The sequence below is a fragment of the Suricata suricatta genome, chromosome 2 (assembly GCF_006229205.1).
Source record: "Suricata suricatta isolate VVHF042 chromosome 2, meerkat_22Aug2017_6uvM2_HiC, whole genome shotgun sequence".
Taxonomy (NCBI): Eukaryota; Metazoa; Chordata; class Mammalia; order Carnivora; family Herpestidae; genus Suricata; species Suricata suricatta.
In genome coordinates, this window is record NC_043701.1 from 98,979,637 (window position 1) to 99,000,393 (window position 20,757).

Here is a 20,757-nt window from a genome sequence, read left to right on the forward strand (position 1 = left end):
AAAAAAAATTTAAAGCAAAAAAAAAATAAAGTGTCTTATCTGTCAAAGTTTTAGTGAATTTTAAGGTTATGTTAAAAAATTCTACCTCCTCTAGGAAGCCTTCTTCAGAAGAAAGTCGTATTTCATCGTAGAAGTTCCATCAGCATTCCGTCTTATGTTTCCAATGGTTCAGCACTTACTTAGGACAGTATGTGTGAGACTTTATCATCCCTACTAGACAATAGACTCCTCAAGGGTGTCAAATGTCGGGTGCACTTCTGATTTCTTCACAATCCCTGACCTGCTGTCCTGTGAATAATATGCATCTGACTGGCCCACACATAAACTTGGTCTTAGAATAACACCGCACACAGACTTATGTTCTTGGAATCTCAAATATCGGTATGCATTTGAAATGTGCCCAATATCTTTGGGCCAAATGACTATCTACAGATTAAATACAGCACATTCATATTTGTGAAAGAGAGCGTATGTGTGCATTATCATTGTGAAATGAATATCTATGGGTCAGAATCTTTTGGAAAGCACTCTAAGGGGAACTAAGTCCTTTCGATTTGTTTTAAGATATCCAAGCAGAAGGCACATGCAGTGATAATACTAGACAATCAGGTGCGTCTGCTCAACACATACAGTTGTGTAGAATGCAAATGCCAAGAGGGATTAGACGTGTGTTGCATACGTTACAAAACTGAAAAAAAAATGGAATGAGATCATATCTGTAGTTGAAAGAAAAACAAGAATTAAATTTCAAAAATGCTTCATGGATTCATGTTAGAACTAGACCTCTCCTGAATTCTTGAGACATAATATATTCCTGCCAACGAGCCAATGTGGAGGGCAGGGAATTCAACTGCTTTGGTTGGCATTTAAAGTAAATATGGCAGAAAGGGTTTGCATTTATTCTAAACCGAGTACCTACTTTTTTCCTCGCTTTATTTTCTACCTGGGCTCAGCACTCAAAACTCTTACCAGGTTGGAAAAGCCAGATTTGAAGTATTTAAGAAAGTGAAGTCTTCCTGACTGAGGAAGAAAGCTCTGTAGCCAACTCCTTTCCTGGGCTTGCCAGCCAACTCCTCCCTCCCAACTTCCCTGTCTGTCACCGTCCTTGAGTCATGCGCTAAAACCTGAGAGACAACATGTAGCCAGCGTTCTCGGAGGGGCGGGGGGGGGACAACACTCTCCCCTCTGCGGCTGCTAGAATCGTGGGGGCACTTTTAGTTATCACAGTATCTCTGCTCTAATGGCTGAAATCCAGGAATGGTGACGGTCCCACAGTGCCTCAGTCTTAAACAATGAAAAAGCTGTCCCACTCAAGACTTCCCAAACTGCCAGTGGACATTTTGGCTGGTGAAACCAGTTTATAATTACTTGAGCACAGAACCTGACTCTGGCTCATGTCCATACCGAAGTATTTCTGCATGGTTTTTATACACTTTGAATTCTTGGTGATGCAACTACCGGATAACTGAGGGAAGACTGTATTTCCTTCCGATTGCGATTTTAACAAGCATCACTGCCATTTTGGAGAATTGTGTCACTGAAGGCCATGCCACTTGTGGTATTTAAGTTATCAGCACAACGCACCCATAAGGGTCTGCATCAGTAGCTGCCACATTTTACATACATGTATATCTGACCACATCATTATATCTTCTGGTATAATCACATGCGGGCTTCTATACATTAAAATAAATACTTTAGTATTAACCACTTTGAGCTTTTCTTTATCAGTAAAACATTATATTAATATTTTCAAAATTATGTGTACAGATAAATTAATAACAAATTTCATTTGAGGAGAATACAGTGGTCATTAAAATAACGGTTGTTAGAAGGGGATATTGTTTTGGTGGAATTAAAAACCACTGCTAATCCTGACACAAACTCTATGAGAAGAAACGCCAGGCTAGACAAGGCACAGTGAAGTTGCTTTGAAAATGTGAGGGATTAATTAATTTCTCACAAATAAGTCCAGTTGGTTTTATCCTCAAAATGTTTCTCTTCTGTGTCCTTCTGTGTCCCTTTTGTTCCCTAGGCACCACCCTGGCCCAGGCTCTCATCCAACCTGGTTTCCCAAGACTCCCCACTTCCATAGTCATTTCTGGGGCCCCATTATGCCCTGTCCTCCATCCAACATAAAAATGAACATAATGTAATGCTTGTCTTCATTCCCACTTCTGTGGTATATTTATATTGTTCCAGCCTCCCAGAATCTTCTGTTGAAGATTCCACCCATGCAAATGCTACAAAATTTTAGTTCAGTTTCTAAAATTTTCCTAAGTTATCCAAACCACATCAATCACATATTCCTGTAAATATAGTAGCAGTATTACTGTCTATTGCCAGATAACTCAGTGTTTAATTAATTCATCATTTTTTCCCACTTATGCCTGGTGACAAAAGTTTCTGATAAGGTTTCTCCTTGACCATCTTTTCAATTTGCTCTTTAAAACCCCAGCAATTACCTATATGTGCATAAATAAAAGAGTTCTCCCAAGTCAATAAATTATTGGGAGATTCAGACCAAGAAATGGATTAAGTTCTCAAGCCAAGTAAACAGTACTAGGTAGTTGGTTAACAAGGAAGAATTAAGTTGTATCCACACTTCTTGTTTTTATTTATTTTTTATTTTTTAATGTTTATTTATTTTGAGAGAGAGAGAGCAAACCAAGGGAAAGACAGAGAGAGAGGGAGACAGAATCGGAAGCAGGCTCCAGGCTCTGAGCTGTCAGCACAAGTCTGATGCGGGCTCGAATCCATGAACCATGAGATCATGACCTGAGCTGAAGTCAGATGCTCAACCAACAGAAACACCCAGGTGCCCCTAGTTGTATCCACACTTCTCTCTAGCCTGCCATTTAAAACACAAAAGGGTAGTGCCTCAGGAAATACTAGCAAAGGGGTCTACTGAAACAACACACGGATTCAGCAATATAAACAATAATAATATAAAATCACTGGAGAACACTTTCTAACTCCATGAAAGCAAGAAGCTTTCTATCTTGTTCACTTCTTAATAGGTACAGTAGATACGAATGAATACATTGAACAAATAAATGAAACACGATAACTAAATACATTAAGCATGCAACATCTGCCAGATAGTGTGCTAAATACTATACTTAACATCACTGCACTTACTCCTTGAATGATCCTGTGAGGTTGGATTAGTATCCTTATTTTTGGAATGTAGAAACTTTTGGAAATTTTGGAATGAGGAATAGAGCATTAGATAACTTCCCCAATGCATAAAGTTACCAAGTAGTAGAGCCACTTGACTTCAAAACCTACATGTTTAACCATTCTGCTATATTTTGTAATATAGTGCATATTCTGCTAAAATGTAAATATATAAATTCTGATGATGTACCAGAGTAAATGCCAAGCAGTAGCCAAGATCCCGAAGCAATCTGAAGAAGTTAGGAAGCCTCACCCTACGGATAGAGACAAGCAAGTTCTGGGGTACTGCTCAGAGCTACATTTCCTATCCTATGTATAGTCCCACCAAAATGGGGCAGGATATGAGCCTGTATATTTTAACTCAGCCAATTCTTTGCTCATTCACTTTTTTATATTTGGAATGTCTGCCCCATCTACTTTTTTTTTTTTAATGTTTATTTTTAAGAGACAGAGAGCATGAGAGGAGGAGCGGGGGAGGGGCAAAGAGAGAGGGAAACACAGTATCTGAAGCAGGCTCCAGGCTCTGAGCTGTCAGCACAAGTCTGATGCGGGGCTCGAACCCACGAACTGTGAGATCATGACTTGAACCGAAGTCGGATGCTTCATGGACTGAGCCACCCAGGCTCCCCTGCCTCATCTACTTCTTAGCCTGTGAATTCTCACTTTCCCCAAACCTTCTCCTTGGGGCACAAATTCTCTCCCTCCTTAGCACTTGCACAAGCCTCAAATGAGTCTCCCTCTGAGCCAGAAGAACGTGGGTTCTGCGGACAGAGACAGGGTCCTCTTTGTAGCGATCTCACTACTGGAAACAAAGGGACCCTGAATAAAAGAGTCACTGAATGAATGAGTCTGAGGGGGCAAGGGCAGGTATGCAAGGGGCCCAACAGAGCCCTCGGGCCCAGAGATTTTAATCATGTGTGCTGGAATGGGGTAAACTGACTCAAGGCGGAAAAAAGCAAAGATGCCAGCTTCTCTGGACTAAAGGATCCAGGTGTCCTGAAGTGGCTGTTTGTACTCCGTACACCTGGTGACCCAGAAGTAGGATATGCACCTTGAGCTGAAAGTCCTGAGATGCAGTACAGGGTGGACTTGGGCCCCCGGGAAGATCAAGGCCCTGCTGACTTAGCCCAACACGGCTGAGCTGATTCCTGCCCTGTGGGTGCCAGGCTAAAAGCTCACCATGAGTATAAGGTGGAGAGAGGACTGTGACAGGGGAGAAGTGGCTTCTTAAGGTTTGTGCTTTAGTTTAACTGAAGACAGTCTGGCACTGTCGTCCGGCATTAAATCCAGTCTCTTTTACTGAATGTCAAAAAAGTGCCAAATATAGAAAGCTGCTTTGTGGTTGGAAAGGCATTCATCCATGCTCACGCGCTGGCACAGCTCATTTCCATACTGCTGAGTGCACGAGTTGAAAGCGCCCCGTCCCCCCCTCCCCTGCCCAGCACAGCTGTTTCCACAGTGCACATCCCCTCTGGAACTTTCCAAAGCTGGATTCTCAGAGCTGTCCTTGTAGTGATGTCAGAAATAGAAAATGCCTTAAAACTTCCATCCTTCCTGCAGCTGAAGACTGTTGTGGAAGGAAGTTTTGTGGCTGCCTCTCTGACATGACAGGGGAGGGGGGCTGTTTTGATTATTTATTTAATCTGCTCATCAGGTTTTTAAGATTCACAAGGCAGCACCCAGCATGAAATCATAGGGAGCACAATTTCACGTGTCTGTAAGGACTCTAAGGGCCTTTCTGACTTTGTACTATGAATGGATGGAAATACCTGTCAATAGATTTCCAGTTAATGACAGCTCTAACTGATGCCAGAGCAATTCTGTACTTGAATTTCAATTGCTGAGAGTTGAAATTATTACTTCATGTCCAACTGTTTCTTCCTCAACTAAAAATCTTTGAGCACCAGCAAGCCTGATAGCAATAGCAATTAAAAAAACAAATCGGGGGCGCCTGGATGGCTCAGTCAGTTAAGTGTCTGACTTTGGTTCAGGCCATGATCTCATGGTTCCTGAGTTTGAGCCTCATGTCGGGCTCTGTGCTGACAGCTAGGAGCCTGAAGCCTGCTTTGGATTCTGTGTCTCCCTCTTTCTGTTACCCTCCCCTGCTCATGTTCTGTCTCTCTCTTAAAAATAAATATTTACAAAAACTAAAAGAAAAAGAACAAATTACTTGGGGTGGGGTTGATCTAATGCAACACTTCTCAAAGTGTAACATGCATGTCAGTCACTGAAGACCTTGTCAAGATGCAGATATCAGTTCAGTAGGTCTGGGGCGAGATCTGAGCTTCTACGCCTGAACAGGGGAGGCCACTGCAGCCGGACCACACACCCACTTAGAGTAGCCCTCCTCTAGGAGCCCACGCTGTCTTGAAGAATTGGAGCTTGACTTGATAGGCTTTGAGGACCAAATCAGGACTAACTGGGTGAGAATTATAAGGTCCTGGATCCCACCTCGGCGTATAGGACAGATCATCCGACATTACCAAAAGTGACATGGGGCTGCTCTATGAAAGATCCAGTTCCCCAGTCACTGGAGAGCCCCACCAGGGGCTGGCTGAGGGACTGCAGAAAGGTTCCTAGACCAGGAAGGAGGTCAGAATAAATGAGCCACAAAATCCCTTCCAAGTCTTACATTGCACATCATATAAAATGGGTTCGAAGTCTCAGTTACTCAGGAGTAACTGAGGAGTAAGTTCTAAAAATCGGCTGTACAACATTATGCCAATTTTTAACAATGTTGTCTTGTGCATGTAAAAACTTGTTAAGATCATAGATCTCTTGTTAAGTGTTCTTACCATACTAAATATAAAATAAAACAAAGTAAAAATATTGACTGATAAAGTCTACTAAAAGCAAATAAAAAACCAGTAGCATTAGCTTCTATTTAGTAACCTCAGACAATCTCTGATCTTAGGGTCTAAGTGAGAAGGCTGAAGAAGAAGGGAAGGCTGAGCAGGGAAGAGCCCACTCAGGCTCAGAAGGCTATGTGTGGAACAGTCATGACCTGCCGGTGGCCATCTTTCCTCTCCCGTCACACCCAGAGACACAGCTCACCAACCACACCTGGGCAGATGGGGAACGCCCAGGTGACTTCAGTGCCCCAAAGGTGTTAAGTCTTAATTACTTGGTAGTCACAGACCAAAATTAGTCAGATAATAGGAGAGTGTGCACTCAGTCTTGGGGGTGAACCTTTGAGACAGCACAGGGAGGTAAGGGAAAGAAAAAGAAGGTCATTGGCAGCAGATGATATCAACAATGAGGAGAAAAAACACATGTAAACTGTCAGCTCTGTCACTGACTCTACCTGATGTCCAAATAAGAGAAAATCCATCTGTGTTAACCACAGACGGGTTTATGATTAAAATAGTATTAATAAAAAAGTTTAATGTACATATAAGGAATATTTCTACCCTGCTGAGCACTCAGCAGTTATGGCAGTAATTACACTGGTACTTTTTTCGGATCTTCAAATAGATTTGGGGGTTATTAATATTTGTTAAATATCCCCCTAACTGTATGTAAGCCATTCAAGACTATGGACGGCCTCTTTTACACACTCTTTTCTCTAATGCTCTGCTCTGTCAAGGAGGGCCTCTTGAGAGCTACAGTTACTATTAAAGATGACACACTCAACCCATAAATGTCACTGTCCTCTGGCCGTGCAGCCCACCCAAAGGCTGAGGAGACTTACTGCCACTGTGGTAGTGATGCCAGTAATACAAATGACAACTACTCCTTGTTGATAATCCTCTATGTGCCCCAGTGACTTTATAATGGAGGTATTATTACGCTCATCTTACAAATAAGGAAAATGAAGGGTGCTGGGTGGCTCCATTGGTTGAGCATCTGACTTCGGCTCAGGTCATGATTTTGCAGTTTCTGAGTTCAAGACCCACATGTGTTCAAGCCCCAGCTGTGAAAACAGCTGAGAGCCTGCAGCCTTCTTCGGATTCTGTGTCTCCCTCTCTCTCTCTGCCCTCCCCAGTTTGCACTCATCTATCTCAGAAATAAATAATCATTTAAAAAAATTTTTTAAAGAAAATGAATCTTCAAAGTAGCCTACCCAATATCACAAACTATTAAATAAATGGTAGATCCAATTTGTGGGCTGCAGACCACACACAGAACCTCTCTGTTCAACGTTCACCCTGGATAAGATCACCTACAGGATACTAGAATCCATCCAAGACCACCTACTGCCCTGTCAGTCCTGCCCCATGTCCCCAGCACTGCTATCTCTGGAAAAATCAGTCTATCTCTGGCAGCACATTCCTGCACTGATCACGCACACGTGTTAGCCAGTGAGGACAAGACTCTGTCTACTCAAGGGACTCAAGAGTCTCTTTTGGGTTTTTTTTTTCAGGGTGCAGAAGTAATGATTTATTTTCCCTCATAGAGTCATGGAATAGCTCTTCTAAACTCCCAAGTTTGAAAGAGAACGTGGAAGTCATCACCCAGCTCTTTCACTTTAGAAATGAGGAATCTAAGAACAAAGATTTGCATAGGGCCACAAAAATGAGTGAAGGACTTCTGAGGGCCAGGACCGGTCTTCTGACTCCAACCAAGTGCTCTGCCCAGCACCCCTTTCTAAGAAGTCCCTCCCTATCTCAGTGGCAAACGGCCTCATGGAGGAGCCCCGGGACTCACTCAACATACAGGAGCAGGTGCACCTGGTGATGGGAAAGTTTCCCATACACATTCCTCGGTGAATGGAAATTGGCCAGAGGCACAAAAGGAGACCCTTGCACCCTTTGTTGTATACCTTTCAGCATCATTTTAATACTTTATATTTTATCCCTTTTTGTTAAAAAAAAAAATCATAGTGCCTTTGACATATCATAGAGCTCCGCCCTTGGGTGTCTGAGCCTGGAGAGAATCACAGACTGTATTCAGACACAACATTTTGCACTCCAATCACAGGGCACACGGCTCCTGAAGAAAACCCACCTCATTGCTGGGTGGCGCTAGCTGATAGCAGTGTTCTGTCTGACAAGAGTGCTCAAAACTGTGTTTTCAGAGCTAACTGAAATTTGCAATCAAAGGAGAGACACATTTTGGCTAACTAATGTGCATATAATTTAGAATCATAGGAGTAGAAGCCAGAATAAGCTCTTCCAGTCTCTGATCCAAATCATCAGTCATTTTTCCCCCTCCGTCTGTAGAAAAATAACTGGTTCTCATAACGAGAACCTAGCGACAGGGTAAGATCCGGGAGAGCCTTACGAATCAAAGAAAAAATGATTTTAGGGTTAAGATCTAAGGAGTTAGATTCTGGTTTACGAACGAACTTCTATTTGATAGGGCAGTCTTCTACTCAAAGGTCTGAAGCTTAGCACCAGGCACCGAAGATGAAAAGATGTAAAACCCAGGCCGGCCTCCAAGAAGTTAGCATATATTAAAAACTAAAAAGATACCACGAAGCTGAAAACCTGAAGATGCTGAATGGGAGATTCAAAGAAATACACTGCAGGAGTTTTTGAGCAGAATCACACGAGCTAGACCCCCCTCCAGGGGAGGGCCTGAGCGAACACTCAAAGGAAAATGGACGCAGCGCGGGGTTTCTGAGGCTGCCTTAACACCGGGAGGCTTAGCACAGAAGCAATGTATTCTCTCATGGTTCTAGAACCAGAAGTCTAAATCTGAGGTACTGGAGGAACCATATGGGTTCTGGAGATTGCGTTTGTATTAGCTAAGGTTGCTATAATAAAACACCGCAGATTCAGTAGAGGCTGGGGGTCCAAGATCAAGGTGCTGGTAGATTCGATTCCTCTGAGAATCTGCCCTCGGGCTTGGAGACAGCGGCCTCCAGGCTGTGTGCTCACGTGGCCGCTCTCCCACATGTGAGAGTGAGCTCTGGTGTCTTTCTTCTTCTCCTGAGAGCACACTAATCCTTTCAGGAAGGCACTACTGTCATGGCCTCGTCTAAACCTTACCTCCCGAAGGCCTGCCTCTCAATACCATCGTGTTGAGGGTCAGGGCTTCAACATATGCGTGAGCCGGCAGGGAGACACAAACATGCAGCCCATGATGGCATGGCGTGCCTCTTCCAGTTTCTCGTGGCATTTGGCATTCCTTGGCTTGTAGCCAAATTACTCCGATCTCTGCCTCTGTCTTTACATCTCCATTTCCTCCATGTCGGTCTTTTCCTCTGTGTGTTTCCCATAAGGACACTGGTCATTGCATTTAGGGCCCACCTGGATAGTTCAGGATGATCTCCTCATCTCAAGATCCTGAAATTAATTACATCTGCAAAGACTTTCTTGCCAAATAAGGTAACGTTCACAGGTTCCAAGGATTAGGGCTGTGGACATGTTACTAGGGAGGTGGGGACAACATTCAGCCCATTAACCCAGCAAAAGGAACCACTGAGCCAGAGATGTGCCAGGGATGCGCCCCCTCCAGCGTGGAACAGAGAGAAGGCAGTTTTAATTGCAGGGTGGGATTGTGTACAGATGCGAAGGGAGACACAAGTGCATTTGATCGTGGGGTCAGCGTGGAGAGCACTTTGGGAGGATATCAGATTATCTACAGAAGTCTTCTGTTTTGCCTCTGTCTTACTTCTTATACTGTCATTTCCGGGCCGTTAGCATTTTAATGTCACCACATCACTGAGGTACATTTAGACTCTCCCCTTCCTAGGAAAGGACTGTGGAGTCCATTCAGTGCATATTTGCATGGATGTTTCTAGAAGAAGTTCCAGTAACTGCATAGCCCGGTAAGCTGTGTTCCCAACAAAAGCCGGTGGGTTAGCGTTCAGCTCCCATTTATCCTGCACTATGGCTGATGCCAACCATAACTAAGTAAGTTGGCTTTCTTAAGGCACCCTGTGTAGGTTCTATCAAAGTAGTGTTTCTCCAACCCGCCAGCATATGTTCGCTGCACTTGTCATCCGAGGATTGCATAACAGCACAAACAGGTCAGCAACTTCCAGAAGGCTTTCAAGAGTTCAAGGTCTCCTACTCTTTAGGGTGCAATGCAGCTCTTGGTCAATCGTTTGCAGACATAGAGAGTAACAAAGGGGCCCCAACAACTCAAATATGTCATTTTAACTGATGTCTTCACCTTTCTTCTTTGATCAAATGTTTGTTTGCTTCCTTCTTCCAAGACTTTGAGTGGAAATACGTAATGAGAATTGAGCCTTGTATCTTGCCCTCCCTACTTTCAGAGTAGCACATCCAGTAAGACTTGGTTAGGTATGATTGAAAGGTAGGCAATAAGTCATAAAAGGCCCAGAAAATGAGAATCTAAGAGAGAAACATAGAGCTAATTATTTTTCTGTGTTGGGTCCACCAGAAAAGCAAAAACCAAAGACACAGCTCTAGACAGACGCCTCAGGGATCCTAAGGCCGCCTTCCTCATGTATGTCACTCTCGTCCCTGCGTTCACAGAGATGGCAGCTTGTGGAGGTGTGTGTCAGCAGCAATCATTTGTACATAAGGCACCTGGAACTTGAATGAACTTGTAAGAAGCTTTCTAGTATCTAAAGAAACCCAGTGTTCTCCAAATACGTGGTTCTCTGACCCCCTACCACTTAGAAGCTGTGTGACTCTGAACAAGTCGATTAATGTCTCTGAGACATATTTTTCCCCCAAAATGTAGAAAAGAATATGGATCTTACCGGGGTGTTTTGAGACGCCAAGGCGTAGTATGAAAGGATAGTATGAGCTATAAAAATGCTAACAGAGAATTGATCATTTCTAGTGTCCTTGCTAAGACTTTTCCTCTCGGAGCAGCCTCGACAGAAGCAGCCAAGCCATTTGACTTCACCCTATAGCTGGAGGGAGGCAGCAGGGAAGCGGTCACCATGGGGTATCGCCTGAGGGCTCCAGGGCCTCCTGCTTATGGAAGGAAGGTGAATGGTTTATGTGTCCAACACTTACACACCGCCTACTGCATGCAGGCTTTCTTCTAAGGAAGCAATCTGCACAGTCTTGTAAGACACCAAGGCACAGAGGAGCTAAATAACTCGTCCCAACTGTTTATAAACAGCCCAAGGTTTAAACTCAGGCCATCCAGCTCCCAGGCGAGTCCATGCTTGTTGCCTGTCCTCTTCTGTGACCATCCCAGAACAACTGACACGATCGTGACATTCTCCAGTGCCTCCTCCTTGGTGGGCCTTCTTTGCGGTGTTTATAAAGCTCATACTTACAAAAGGGGGCTGTCAAATCGCAGCGCCTCTGAAGACATGATTATTTAAAAGGAAGAAGTAGGACTAAGCATTTTCAGTACCCAGACGGCTGAAAATATAAACATGTGAGCATTACAGCTTCAATTCACTTTTCACCCCTTGGCATATTCTCTCCCATTCAGCCCCCTGTGGTATGGGTTCTGGCACCAAATGCAGACAGCCTGGGTTCCCTGAAGCAGCGCATAATCTAATAGCCTGCGGAAAGAAACTCATTGGGTGACTCTGGGAGAAGTCAACCACACCCCAGATTGGCCCAGGGGCAGGAGTGTGACAAGAGCAAATTGCACATTTGTATGGAGACTACCCAGTAATGGCTCTCCACTTCAAATCCCCCCACTCATGAGTGAACCACTTGCCAAGTATTTTAAAAGGATTCACTTTCTGATTTCCAGCTTGTTATGTAGCAAATACTAACGACACATAAAGAAAGAAAGGAAGCACGCTCTCTTTACAGTCTTCCCAACAGAGTCAATTTCTTAATTGTAGTCGTCTGTTCAGCTGTCCTGTCCTTTGTAGCTTCACACATCCCTGACCATGGTCTTTTTAATAATAGCTTCTTAATACATATTGGCTGCAGAAATAAAACTGAGGCATGTATTAAAAACATTTTTTTAAATTTTTTAAAAAGGATGGGGGGCGCCTGGGTGGCTCAGTTGGTTAAGTGTCTTAACTTCAGCTCAGGTCATGATCTCACGGTTCAGGGGTTCGAGCCCCGCATCGGGCTCCATGCTGACAGCTCATGGCCTGGAGCCTGCTTCAGATTCTATGTCTTCCTCTCTCACTCTGGCCCTTCCCTGCTCACGCTGCCTCTCCCTCTCTCTCAAAAATAAATAAAAATATTAGAAAAAAATTTTAAGCTTGGGCTTAAGTAGGACTCTTTCAGTAAAGACAAAACTTATCCATTCATCTTTATGTAGCTCAGTCTGACCTCTGAAATGTGTTATTTTGAAAGTTCTAGGAAGGAAATGTAAGGGGGCAGTGGGAAAAAGACAAGAGGAAATTACTCATATCTTACAAGTTTGGAAATAGCAATTCTCTCTCCCACGTAGGTATCCCTAACCTACTTAATATATCTACAGAGCTTTGAAAATAGTCATCTTGCAACCTAGGAACTACATGCTTATTCATTCATTAATCCACACTTACCTAATGTGTACCACGAACCAGTCTAGGCATTTCATGTTTATCATTTCATGTAGTTCTCCAAAGTAAGCACAAGGATCCTAATTTCACAGCTGAAGAACAGAGACTCAGAGGTTTTCTAGAATACGGCAAGGGCACCCAGCTAGCAAACAGCAGAGCCAGTGGGAATAAAAGTTTTGACAAAGACAATCCTTGCTTCTGTTCCATACTTTCCAACAGAGTGCTGGTTCAGGGACCATGGGTAGAGGACGCATTTAGGGATTTCATCGTTTGCCTGAAGGAACTCAATGCAGAGGCCTCTGTTCATTTTTTAAAAATATTTTTTAATGTTTATTTACTTTTGAGAGAGAGAGACACACACACATTGTGAGTGGAGGAGGGCCAGAGAGAGGGAGACACAGAATCCGAAGCAGGCTCCGGGCTCTGAGCTGTCAGAACAGAGCCCAACGTGGGGCTCGAACCCACAGATTGCGAGATCATGACCTGACCTGAAGTCAGATGCTTAACTGACTGAGCCACCCAGGTACCCTGGCCTCTGTTCATTTTTGAAGGGCCTCATGATATGTCCCTGGAGTGCAGGCGCTCAGGAATTTGTGGCCCTTTTGCTCCTGTTTCCCATGTAAACTTGGCCATATATTCTAAGCTACCCAGATGGAAATTTGCTGCTGGCATTCAGTAATTTGCATCTGCCAACTGCTGTGCTTGGTGCTGTGAGGACTAAAAAGATGTGTAAATAGAAACCCAGAACTCTGAGAACCATACGCTCTTTCAACCAATGAATTAATCAAAAGAGGGTTATCCACGTGGGGAGAGAAAAGGGCAGTGTGTAGCCTGACATCCATCAAGCTCGAGGTTCCCACACAGAACGTGTGTGAAGGCCTCTCTCAAATCCTGTCTGAGGCCTGGTAAGTTGGGTGCCCCCTTCCTCTGTTCCTCTTCTCTCATGAATGAGCTCTACCCCCCCTTTCACATCTACGTCCCCCACCAGACAATGCCACCAATGACCTCCACAACCAACGGTAATTCTCAGGCTTCAATTTGTGTGGCCTATCAGCAGCCATTAAAAGTAAGTGAATGAAGGGCACCTCGGGGCTCACTCAGATCAGCGTCCAACTTCAGCTCAGGTCATGATCTCACAGTCCATTAGATCGAGCCCTGCACCAGACTTGTGCTGCTGACAGCTCAGAGCCTGGAGCCTGCTTCAGATTCTGTGTCTCCCTCTCTCTGCCCCTCCCCTGCTCGCACTCTGACTTGTTCTCTCTTAAAATTAAAAAAAAAAAACATTAAAAAAATTTTTACTAAATAAAAGTAAGTGAATTAAAGTACTGCAGTTCAACAAAGATTGCATGTGCCTCCGCAATGATCTACAGCGAGCGTATGTTATTTTTAAAGTGTCACAGCAATACATGAAGATTCTTTTCTAGAAAAATCACAAAATTCAAAAGGACAGAATAGTTTCCTACGGATCAGTCTAGCTAAAGGGGCAGCTGAATCAAAGCCTGCAACAGGGAATGACTGACCAAAGCAAAGATTGACGTAGAACACTGTATAAATAGGGTATAAACGAGACAGTCAGCCGGGGACTGCCCCGCAGGGAACGGGTTCCTACCTACAGGTAAAGACACCGCGTCTGAAGGACGCTCTGCTCTTCCTCAAATGTTCAACCCAGCAACCTAGCAGCTCTTCAAGGAGATCCACTCCTTCTACAGACTATCAGGGTTCTGGAAACAAGACCATTTCAGTGCTGGCTCTAGAGCTGGCCTGGGTTCAAAAGGAGCTGATCTGTGATGGTAAGAGTTTCTTAAATTACAGAGGATCTTTCTCCCAAGAGTTTCAACAGTCTTTTCGTCCACAAAAACACTCCGATTTCTCTCACAACAACCCTGCAAAGGAAACGGGAAGAGAGTTTTGTCTCCGTTTTAGCACCAAGAACTGGGGCAAACTTCGCTTGCCTCAAGCTCCTGTAAATAGCAGAATACAGAGATTTTAGCAGAGATGGCTGGATTTCAATGCTCTAACATCACTAGGGCGCCCAGTGTGGCACCTATGCTCATGTCCACCCTGCCTATGGGAGCTCGAGCTAAAAGCAAGGCCCTCCTTCCCACTGAACTCAGACTCAACTGCAGAGTCCTTCTCAACACAATGCTCTAGGCAGCTATGACCAATGGATGGTTTTGGTGTGGGAAGAGACAAAAAGCATTTACACCCAGAAAGGACAAGACTCAGCAGAACAGAATAGATTAAAGAAGTCACCAACTCTTTTCACTTGTTTTAGGTATGGATTATGCCAGGTATTAAAGATATCAAATGCAGCCCCTGTATTAAATATTCCATTACATTCTTGCTGAAAGCATTCTGTTAATGTGTATAAAGAAAGGCACTTTTTATTTTAAATGTATATATTCGTATGCACATCGTATTCTTCTGTGGGCTTTTGCACACTCAAGAGGTATGGGCAGGTACATGTACAACACCTATAGAAGTTTCTGGGCCAAAAAGCAGACCTATTTGCTAAGAGCAGATGCCTAGATAGGGCAGGGTGAGTAGGAGAGAAAGAACATGGGGAAGCAAGCAAAAGATGACACTCTAAACCACAATTCCAAAGCATTATAGAGAGTCAAATACAGCCAACATCAAACTTCTGGACCACTATCCCATGAAATGAATAGAATAGAATGAGCTAATGGTGACTTTAAACTGGAGCTTTAAAACAAATAGGTTGGGGGTGCTCAGGTGACTCAGTCAGTTAAGAGTCCGACTTCAGCTCAGGTCATGATCTCACGGTTCATGAGTTCGAACCTCATGTCGGGCTCTGTGCTGACAGCTCAGATCCTGGAGCCTGCTTTGGATTCTGTGCTCTCTGTCTCTCTTCCCCTCCTCTGCTAATGCTCTGTCTCTGTCTCTGTCTCTCTCTCTCTCTCTCTCTCTCTCAAAAATAAACAAACATTAAAAAATTAAAAAATAAAAACAGGTAGGTTGTTGCACAGATTATCAGATTTCAGCATCCCTCACATTAAATTTCTTTTTTTTAAGTCTTTTTATTTTGTGAGAGAGAGAGCCTCTCCTCTTATTCTTTATGGTATAAGCTCAAAAGAGTTCTTTGAAAACCAAAATTAATCAATTCAAATAACATAATAATAAAATAAAAGAAGTTTCTTTGGTACTCAATTGTTGGAGTCACTTCACTGCTCCAATCCTAGAGTGTTATAAGCACTGGCTGTTGAAATGAATCCTGTTCTTGGGGCACCTGGGAGGCTCAGTTGGGTAAACATCAGACCCTTGATTTTGGCTCAGGTCATGATCTCACATTCGTGGGAGTGAGCCCTGCATTGGGCTCTGCACTGACAGCATGGAGCCTGCTTGGGATTCTCTCTCTCCTCTCTCTCTGCCCCTCCCCTGCTCCTTCTCTCTCTCTCTCTCTCTCTCTCTCTTTCTCTCTCAATAAATAAATGAGCTTTAAAAATAAATAAATAAATCATGTTCTTTCTCCTTATCCAAGAAGGAGATATCAAAGGATGCTACTGGGTGCAATGGGTGAGAGAAACATCACATATTCAACCCTAATCCCAATCAGAATTTGGGTCAGGGAGAGAACCACCCCCCCACTCCACCACCCCCATGGAAAGCTGGCAAGAAGCGTGAGCATACAGCCACCCTTACAAAACTAGAACTCCAAAAGGAGCCATGATGCACTAGCCAGGGACTAATTTTAGTCTTTTTTTTTTTTAAATCAGAGACAGAAGTGGTTACTGTGCTGAAAACTTGTTCTTCCTAACCCCGCACAGGAGATCTTGGCAGCTCCCCCGCCCCCGCCCACCAGTGCCCAGCCTCAGGCAAATCCTACTGTGTCTAGAATCACGGCCTCTAATGACATGAAGCAGCACCGCGAGGTGGCAAGCTCCATGGCCCTGGCAGTGTTCAGATGGAGACACCCGTGATGATGTGTCATAAATGTGCAGACGTGCCTGCTGTGGGAGGTCGCCTGACTGGGGCTTCCAAATCTGGAACCAAGGACACTCTGGGCCAATTCCTAGGCCAGCGCTTCCCGTGAGGGAAAGACAAGCCAACACAGCCAGCAGATGCTGAAAAGGCTCAGAGACCATTTTGGTTGTGAAGCCACACTTCTTGGCAGCCCACTCTCTCTCCACTGAACTGAAGGTGGTAGAATTATAATGATTCGTTGCATTTACCGCCGCTGACCTAAGACCAGCGAATTCTGCCAACAGAGATTTATTAGAAGGAAAACCAAGAAACCAAATGTAATGACAGCTGAGAGTTATTTAGGAGTTAATTATTCAGTTCTTGGTTACACTTCTTCTTCCTACTTAATTCCTTTGGACCAGTGTTCTGTGGAATCGATTCCCTCATCCAGTGGAGAAATAAAGCAGGTGAGACCCAAAGTCACCAGCAGCGCAATTTGTGGTTGGAAGTGGTCATAAATGGCTTGTACATGGAAAGAAGAGGAGGGTGAGAGGGTATTAAACTTACTGGAAAAGTGCGTGTGGTTTTCTTGTTTTGGTTAGGAGGGTACAAAGGAAAGGGTGGGCTCTGGAGTCAGACTGTGCTGTGGCTTCTTATTCTGCAACTTACTAGCTGTGTCTCCTTAGGCAAATAACTCCGTTGGTCTGACCCAGCGTCCTCATGGAGTAAACAGAGATACTAATATCTGTGTCGGAGGGCAGTGGGCAGATTGGATGAAATAATGCAAAGAGCCAAATACAGTTCCTTCCCATCTGGGGAGCACTCAAGCTACATTATTAAAATTACCACAAGTTTGGGGCACCCGGGTGGCTCAGTCGGTTAAGCAGCCAACTCTTGATTTCGGCTCAGGTCATGATTCCATGGTTTGTGAGATCGAGCCCTGCGTCAGGCTCTGATCCTACACCATGGAGCCTGCTTGGGATTCTCTGTCTTCCTCTCTCTCTGCCCCTTTCTTGCTTATATGTGCAAGCTCTCTGTCTCTCTGTCTCTCTCTCTCTCTCAAAACAAATATTTTAAAAAATTACCTAAAGTTTACTCTTCTCATATAATTAAGATATGACTGAAAGCAAATGCTCTCACACTGAGTAATAGGCGTTCCCAAGTAAATGAACATATCTTAATCTTCAAATATCTTGGTACATATTTGCATTGGTTAAACATTACCTGTCGACTTCCCTGCTTGGAGGAGCAGCTGCTCGTGCTCCGTGAAGGTGAGACCAGTTTTTGAGACACCCCCAGGTTCTTCTCCTCACTCATCCTGAACAGCAGGTCACCTGGCCTCCGATGCAAATCAAAATGCCATCCGAAGACAATGGCATAGAGAGCACAGAAGTCCCACACAGGCAGGGGGCTGAGTTCTTAGCCGGTATGTTTTAAAGGCATTTTCGACGGCCCAGAGGAAATCTCTAAAAGCAAAAGAAAAGGATTACAGAGAAGGTCAGCGTTATCAGGCAGCATCTATGATTAGCCACAGATTGTCTGCAATCTGGTTTGTCTACATTGCAGACTACAGAGCCATGATGCCTAGTTAATCAGGAGCTGTGACGGAGATGTTTTATATCTATCTTCTATTGGAAATTATGTATAGGTCATTTTTCATGTAGCTTTGCAATATCACAGGATTAAGAACATTAGTAAGAAAACCCTGAGTTCAGACACACACAAAATCAGTATATAAAAACCATCCCAGGGTCGCCTGAGTGGCCCAGTCGGTTGAACGTCTGTCTTCGGCCCAGGTTATGATCTCACAGTTTGTGAGTTCGAGCCCCACGTCAGGCTCTGTGCTGACAGCTCAGAGCCTGGAGCCTGTTTCCAATTCTGTGTGTCCCTCTCTCTCTGGAGCCCTCCCCTGCTCATGATCTGTCTCTCTTTGTCTCTCAAAAATAAATAAATGTAAAAAAAAATTAAAAAATAAAACCACCCCAAATCACAGTGAGACACCTACTATGATAAGCAGCACTTTTTTAATGGAAAATAACAAGAGCTGGAAGAAATTGGAACCCTCAGGCACTGTTGGTAGGAATGCAAAGTGGTACAGCAGAGCGGGAGGCAGCTTGGCAGATTTTTAAAAAGTTAAACACAATCATCTGATCTGGCAATTCTACCCTGTGGCACATACATCAAAGAACTGAAAACAGGTGTTCAAACAAAAACTTGTATAAAAATGTCCATAGCAGGGGCGCCTGAGTGCCTGAGTGGCTCAGTTGGTTAAGCCTCCAACTTCAGCTCAGGTCATGATCTCACGGTCATGGGTTCAAGCCCCATAACAGGCTCTGTGCTGACAGCTCAGAGCCTGGAGCCTGCTTCGGATTCTGTGTCTCCCTCTCTCTCTCTGCCCCTCCCCTTCTCATGCTCTGTCTCTCTCTATCAAAAATTAATAAAGAACATTTTTTAAAAATGTCCATAGCAATGCTATTGGCAATAGCAAAAGATACGCAAGGTCCATCAATTGATGAATGGATAAACTACATATGGTATATGCTACGGTCTGAATTTTGTGTCCCTCTCCCCAAAATTTCTATGTTAAAAATCCTAAACCCAATGTGATGCTATTAGGAGGTAAGGCCTTTGGAAGGCAGCTAGGGCCTAAGGACACAGCCCTAATGGGTGGAATCAATGCCCTTGTCAAAGAGACCACACAGAGCCCCCGAGCACATTCCACCATATAAGGATACAGTAAGTCTGCAACCTAAATAGGTTTTGGGCTCCCAGCCTCCAGAACTGTGAGAAAAAAATTTCTGTTGCTTACAAGCCTCCCAGTTTGTAGAGTTTTGTTATAGCAGCCCCAATGGACTAGAGCTATGTAGCCATAGAAGAGGTTATTATTCAGGAATAAAAAGGAATGAAGTAGTGATATGTGATACAACATGGATGAACCTTTGTTCAAACATTATGCTAAGTGAAAGAAGCCAGACACAAAAGACCATGTACGTTATGTTTCTACTTAGATGAAATACCCACTGTGGGCAAATCATTAGAGGAGAAGGCCAAGTAGTGGTTCCCAAGGGCTGGGGGAATTGGGAAACGGGGCATGACTGTGGGGTTCCTTTTAGGGTGATTAACGTTCTAGAACTAGATAATGGCGATAGTTGCAACACACTGCGAATTACTAAATGTCACTAAATAGTATATTTGAAAATGGTTTTTTTTTTCTTTCCTTTTTTTTTCTGGTCCTGCAATTCACATTAATTCTCATAGCTAGCTGCATTCTTTATCGATGCATGAACCGAGTGATCTACCGCTAAGAGTCGTAAAACTACTAGCTTTCATATACTTGAAAATGGTTAAAAGTTGATTTTATGTCATGTGTATTTTACTACAATTTTTTTAAAAAAGCTCTTGTTTTTGAGGGGATGTGATGGAGGATTTGAGAAGATACAGACATCTTCTCAAAACACTATTACATCATGTGACCAAGCTGTAACAGCAAACAGAATTTCCCATGTCATCTATTCATAGACTAGTAATTGAAACAATACTCATCTGTGGAGTTCACACTACTTACGGCCACGTCCTAGAGTAAGAGTTTCCCATACACACGATCTCATTTAATCAACAGGCTGCTGGGAGGGGATGACCTCATTTTTCACAGTAAAATGAATAAATCGTAAGCACACAGACATTTATCAGAAAAACAAAACAGAGTCTCTGAGAAGTTACATAACTTCCCCAATCATGCAGCTGGCAAGAGACTGAATTCAGGATAGATCCCAGGGCTTTAACCTTGCTGTAGGAAGTGAGCATGCTTTAACAGCCAGGTCTGGTGATGTTACTCACTGCCCAACTCTGCGACCTGGAGAACTGAGGAGCTGCCAAGAAAGACTCTGGAGGAAGCACATCACAAGCCAGCTTTGCAGAGGCACTGCCCCATCGCTTCCCCCCACACAGCACTGATCTCTAAGACGACAGAGTGTCTGTGGTGGGGAAGGGGACAGACCAGGGCAGAGGCAGGGACATCCTGGGTTGCCACCTGCTGCTCTTCAGGGGTGAACCCCTTCATCCACAGCCTTGAGTTAACGGTGACAAATTGTCTGGTTTTGCCTTCAGAAGGCCAGCCTTTTATTTGACACGCTAAATTCAAATAAGCTGTACCATTTTCCCAGGCACGGTAACAACAATAAAAAGAAAGTATATCCAATCTCTGGTTCCTATATTCACATAGTCTATTTTTTTTTATCATAGTTTATTGTCAAATTGGTTTCCATATAACACCCAGTGCTTCTTCCCACAAGTGCCCTCTTCCATGACCATCACCACCTACCCCC

The 20,757-nt window shown here is 43.9% G+C and overlaps 1 protein-coding gene across 6 annotated transcripts in view; it reads right to left on the reverse strand.

Moving 5' to 3' along the window:
• The window catches only part of OSBPL3 (oxysterol binding protein like 3), a 175,579-nt gene that overhangs the window by 68,849 nt on the left and 85,973 nt on the right, over positions 1–20,757 (reverse strand). For all 6 annotated transcript variants that reach the window (XR_003905087.1, XM_029930393.1, XM_029930381.1 and 3 more), the window contains exon 2: positions 17,657–17,898. Coding sequence is in view for 5 of the 6 variants with exons in the window: in XM_029930393.1 (XP_029786253.1) it covers positions 17,657–17,749 (93 nt within the window). In the remaining variant the exon portion in view is untranslated. The remainder of the gene's footprint in view (positions 1–17,656; positions 17,899–20,757) is intronic.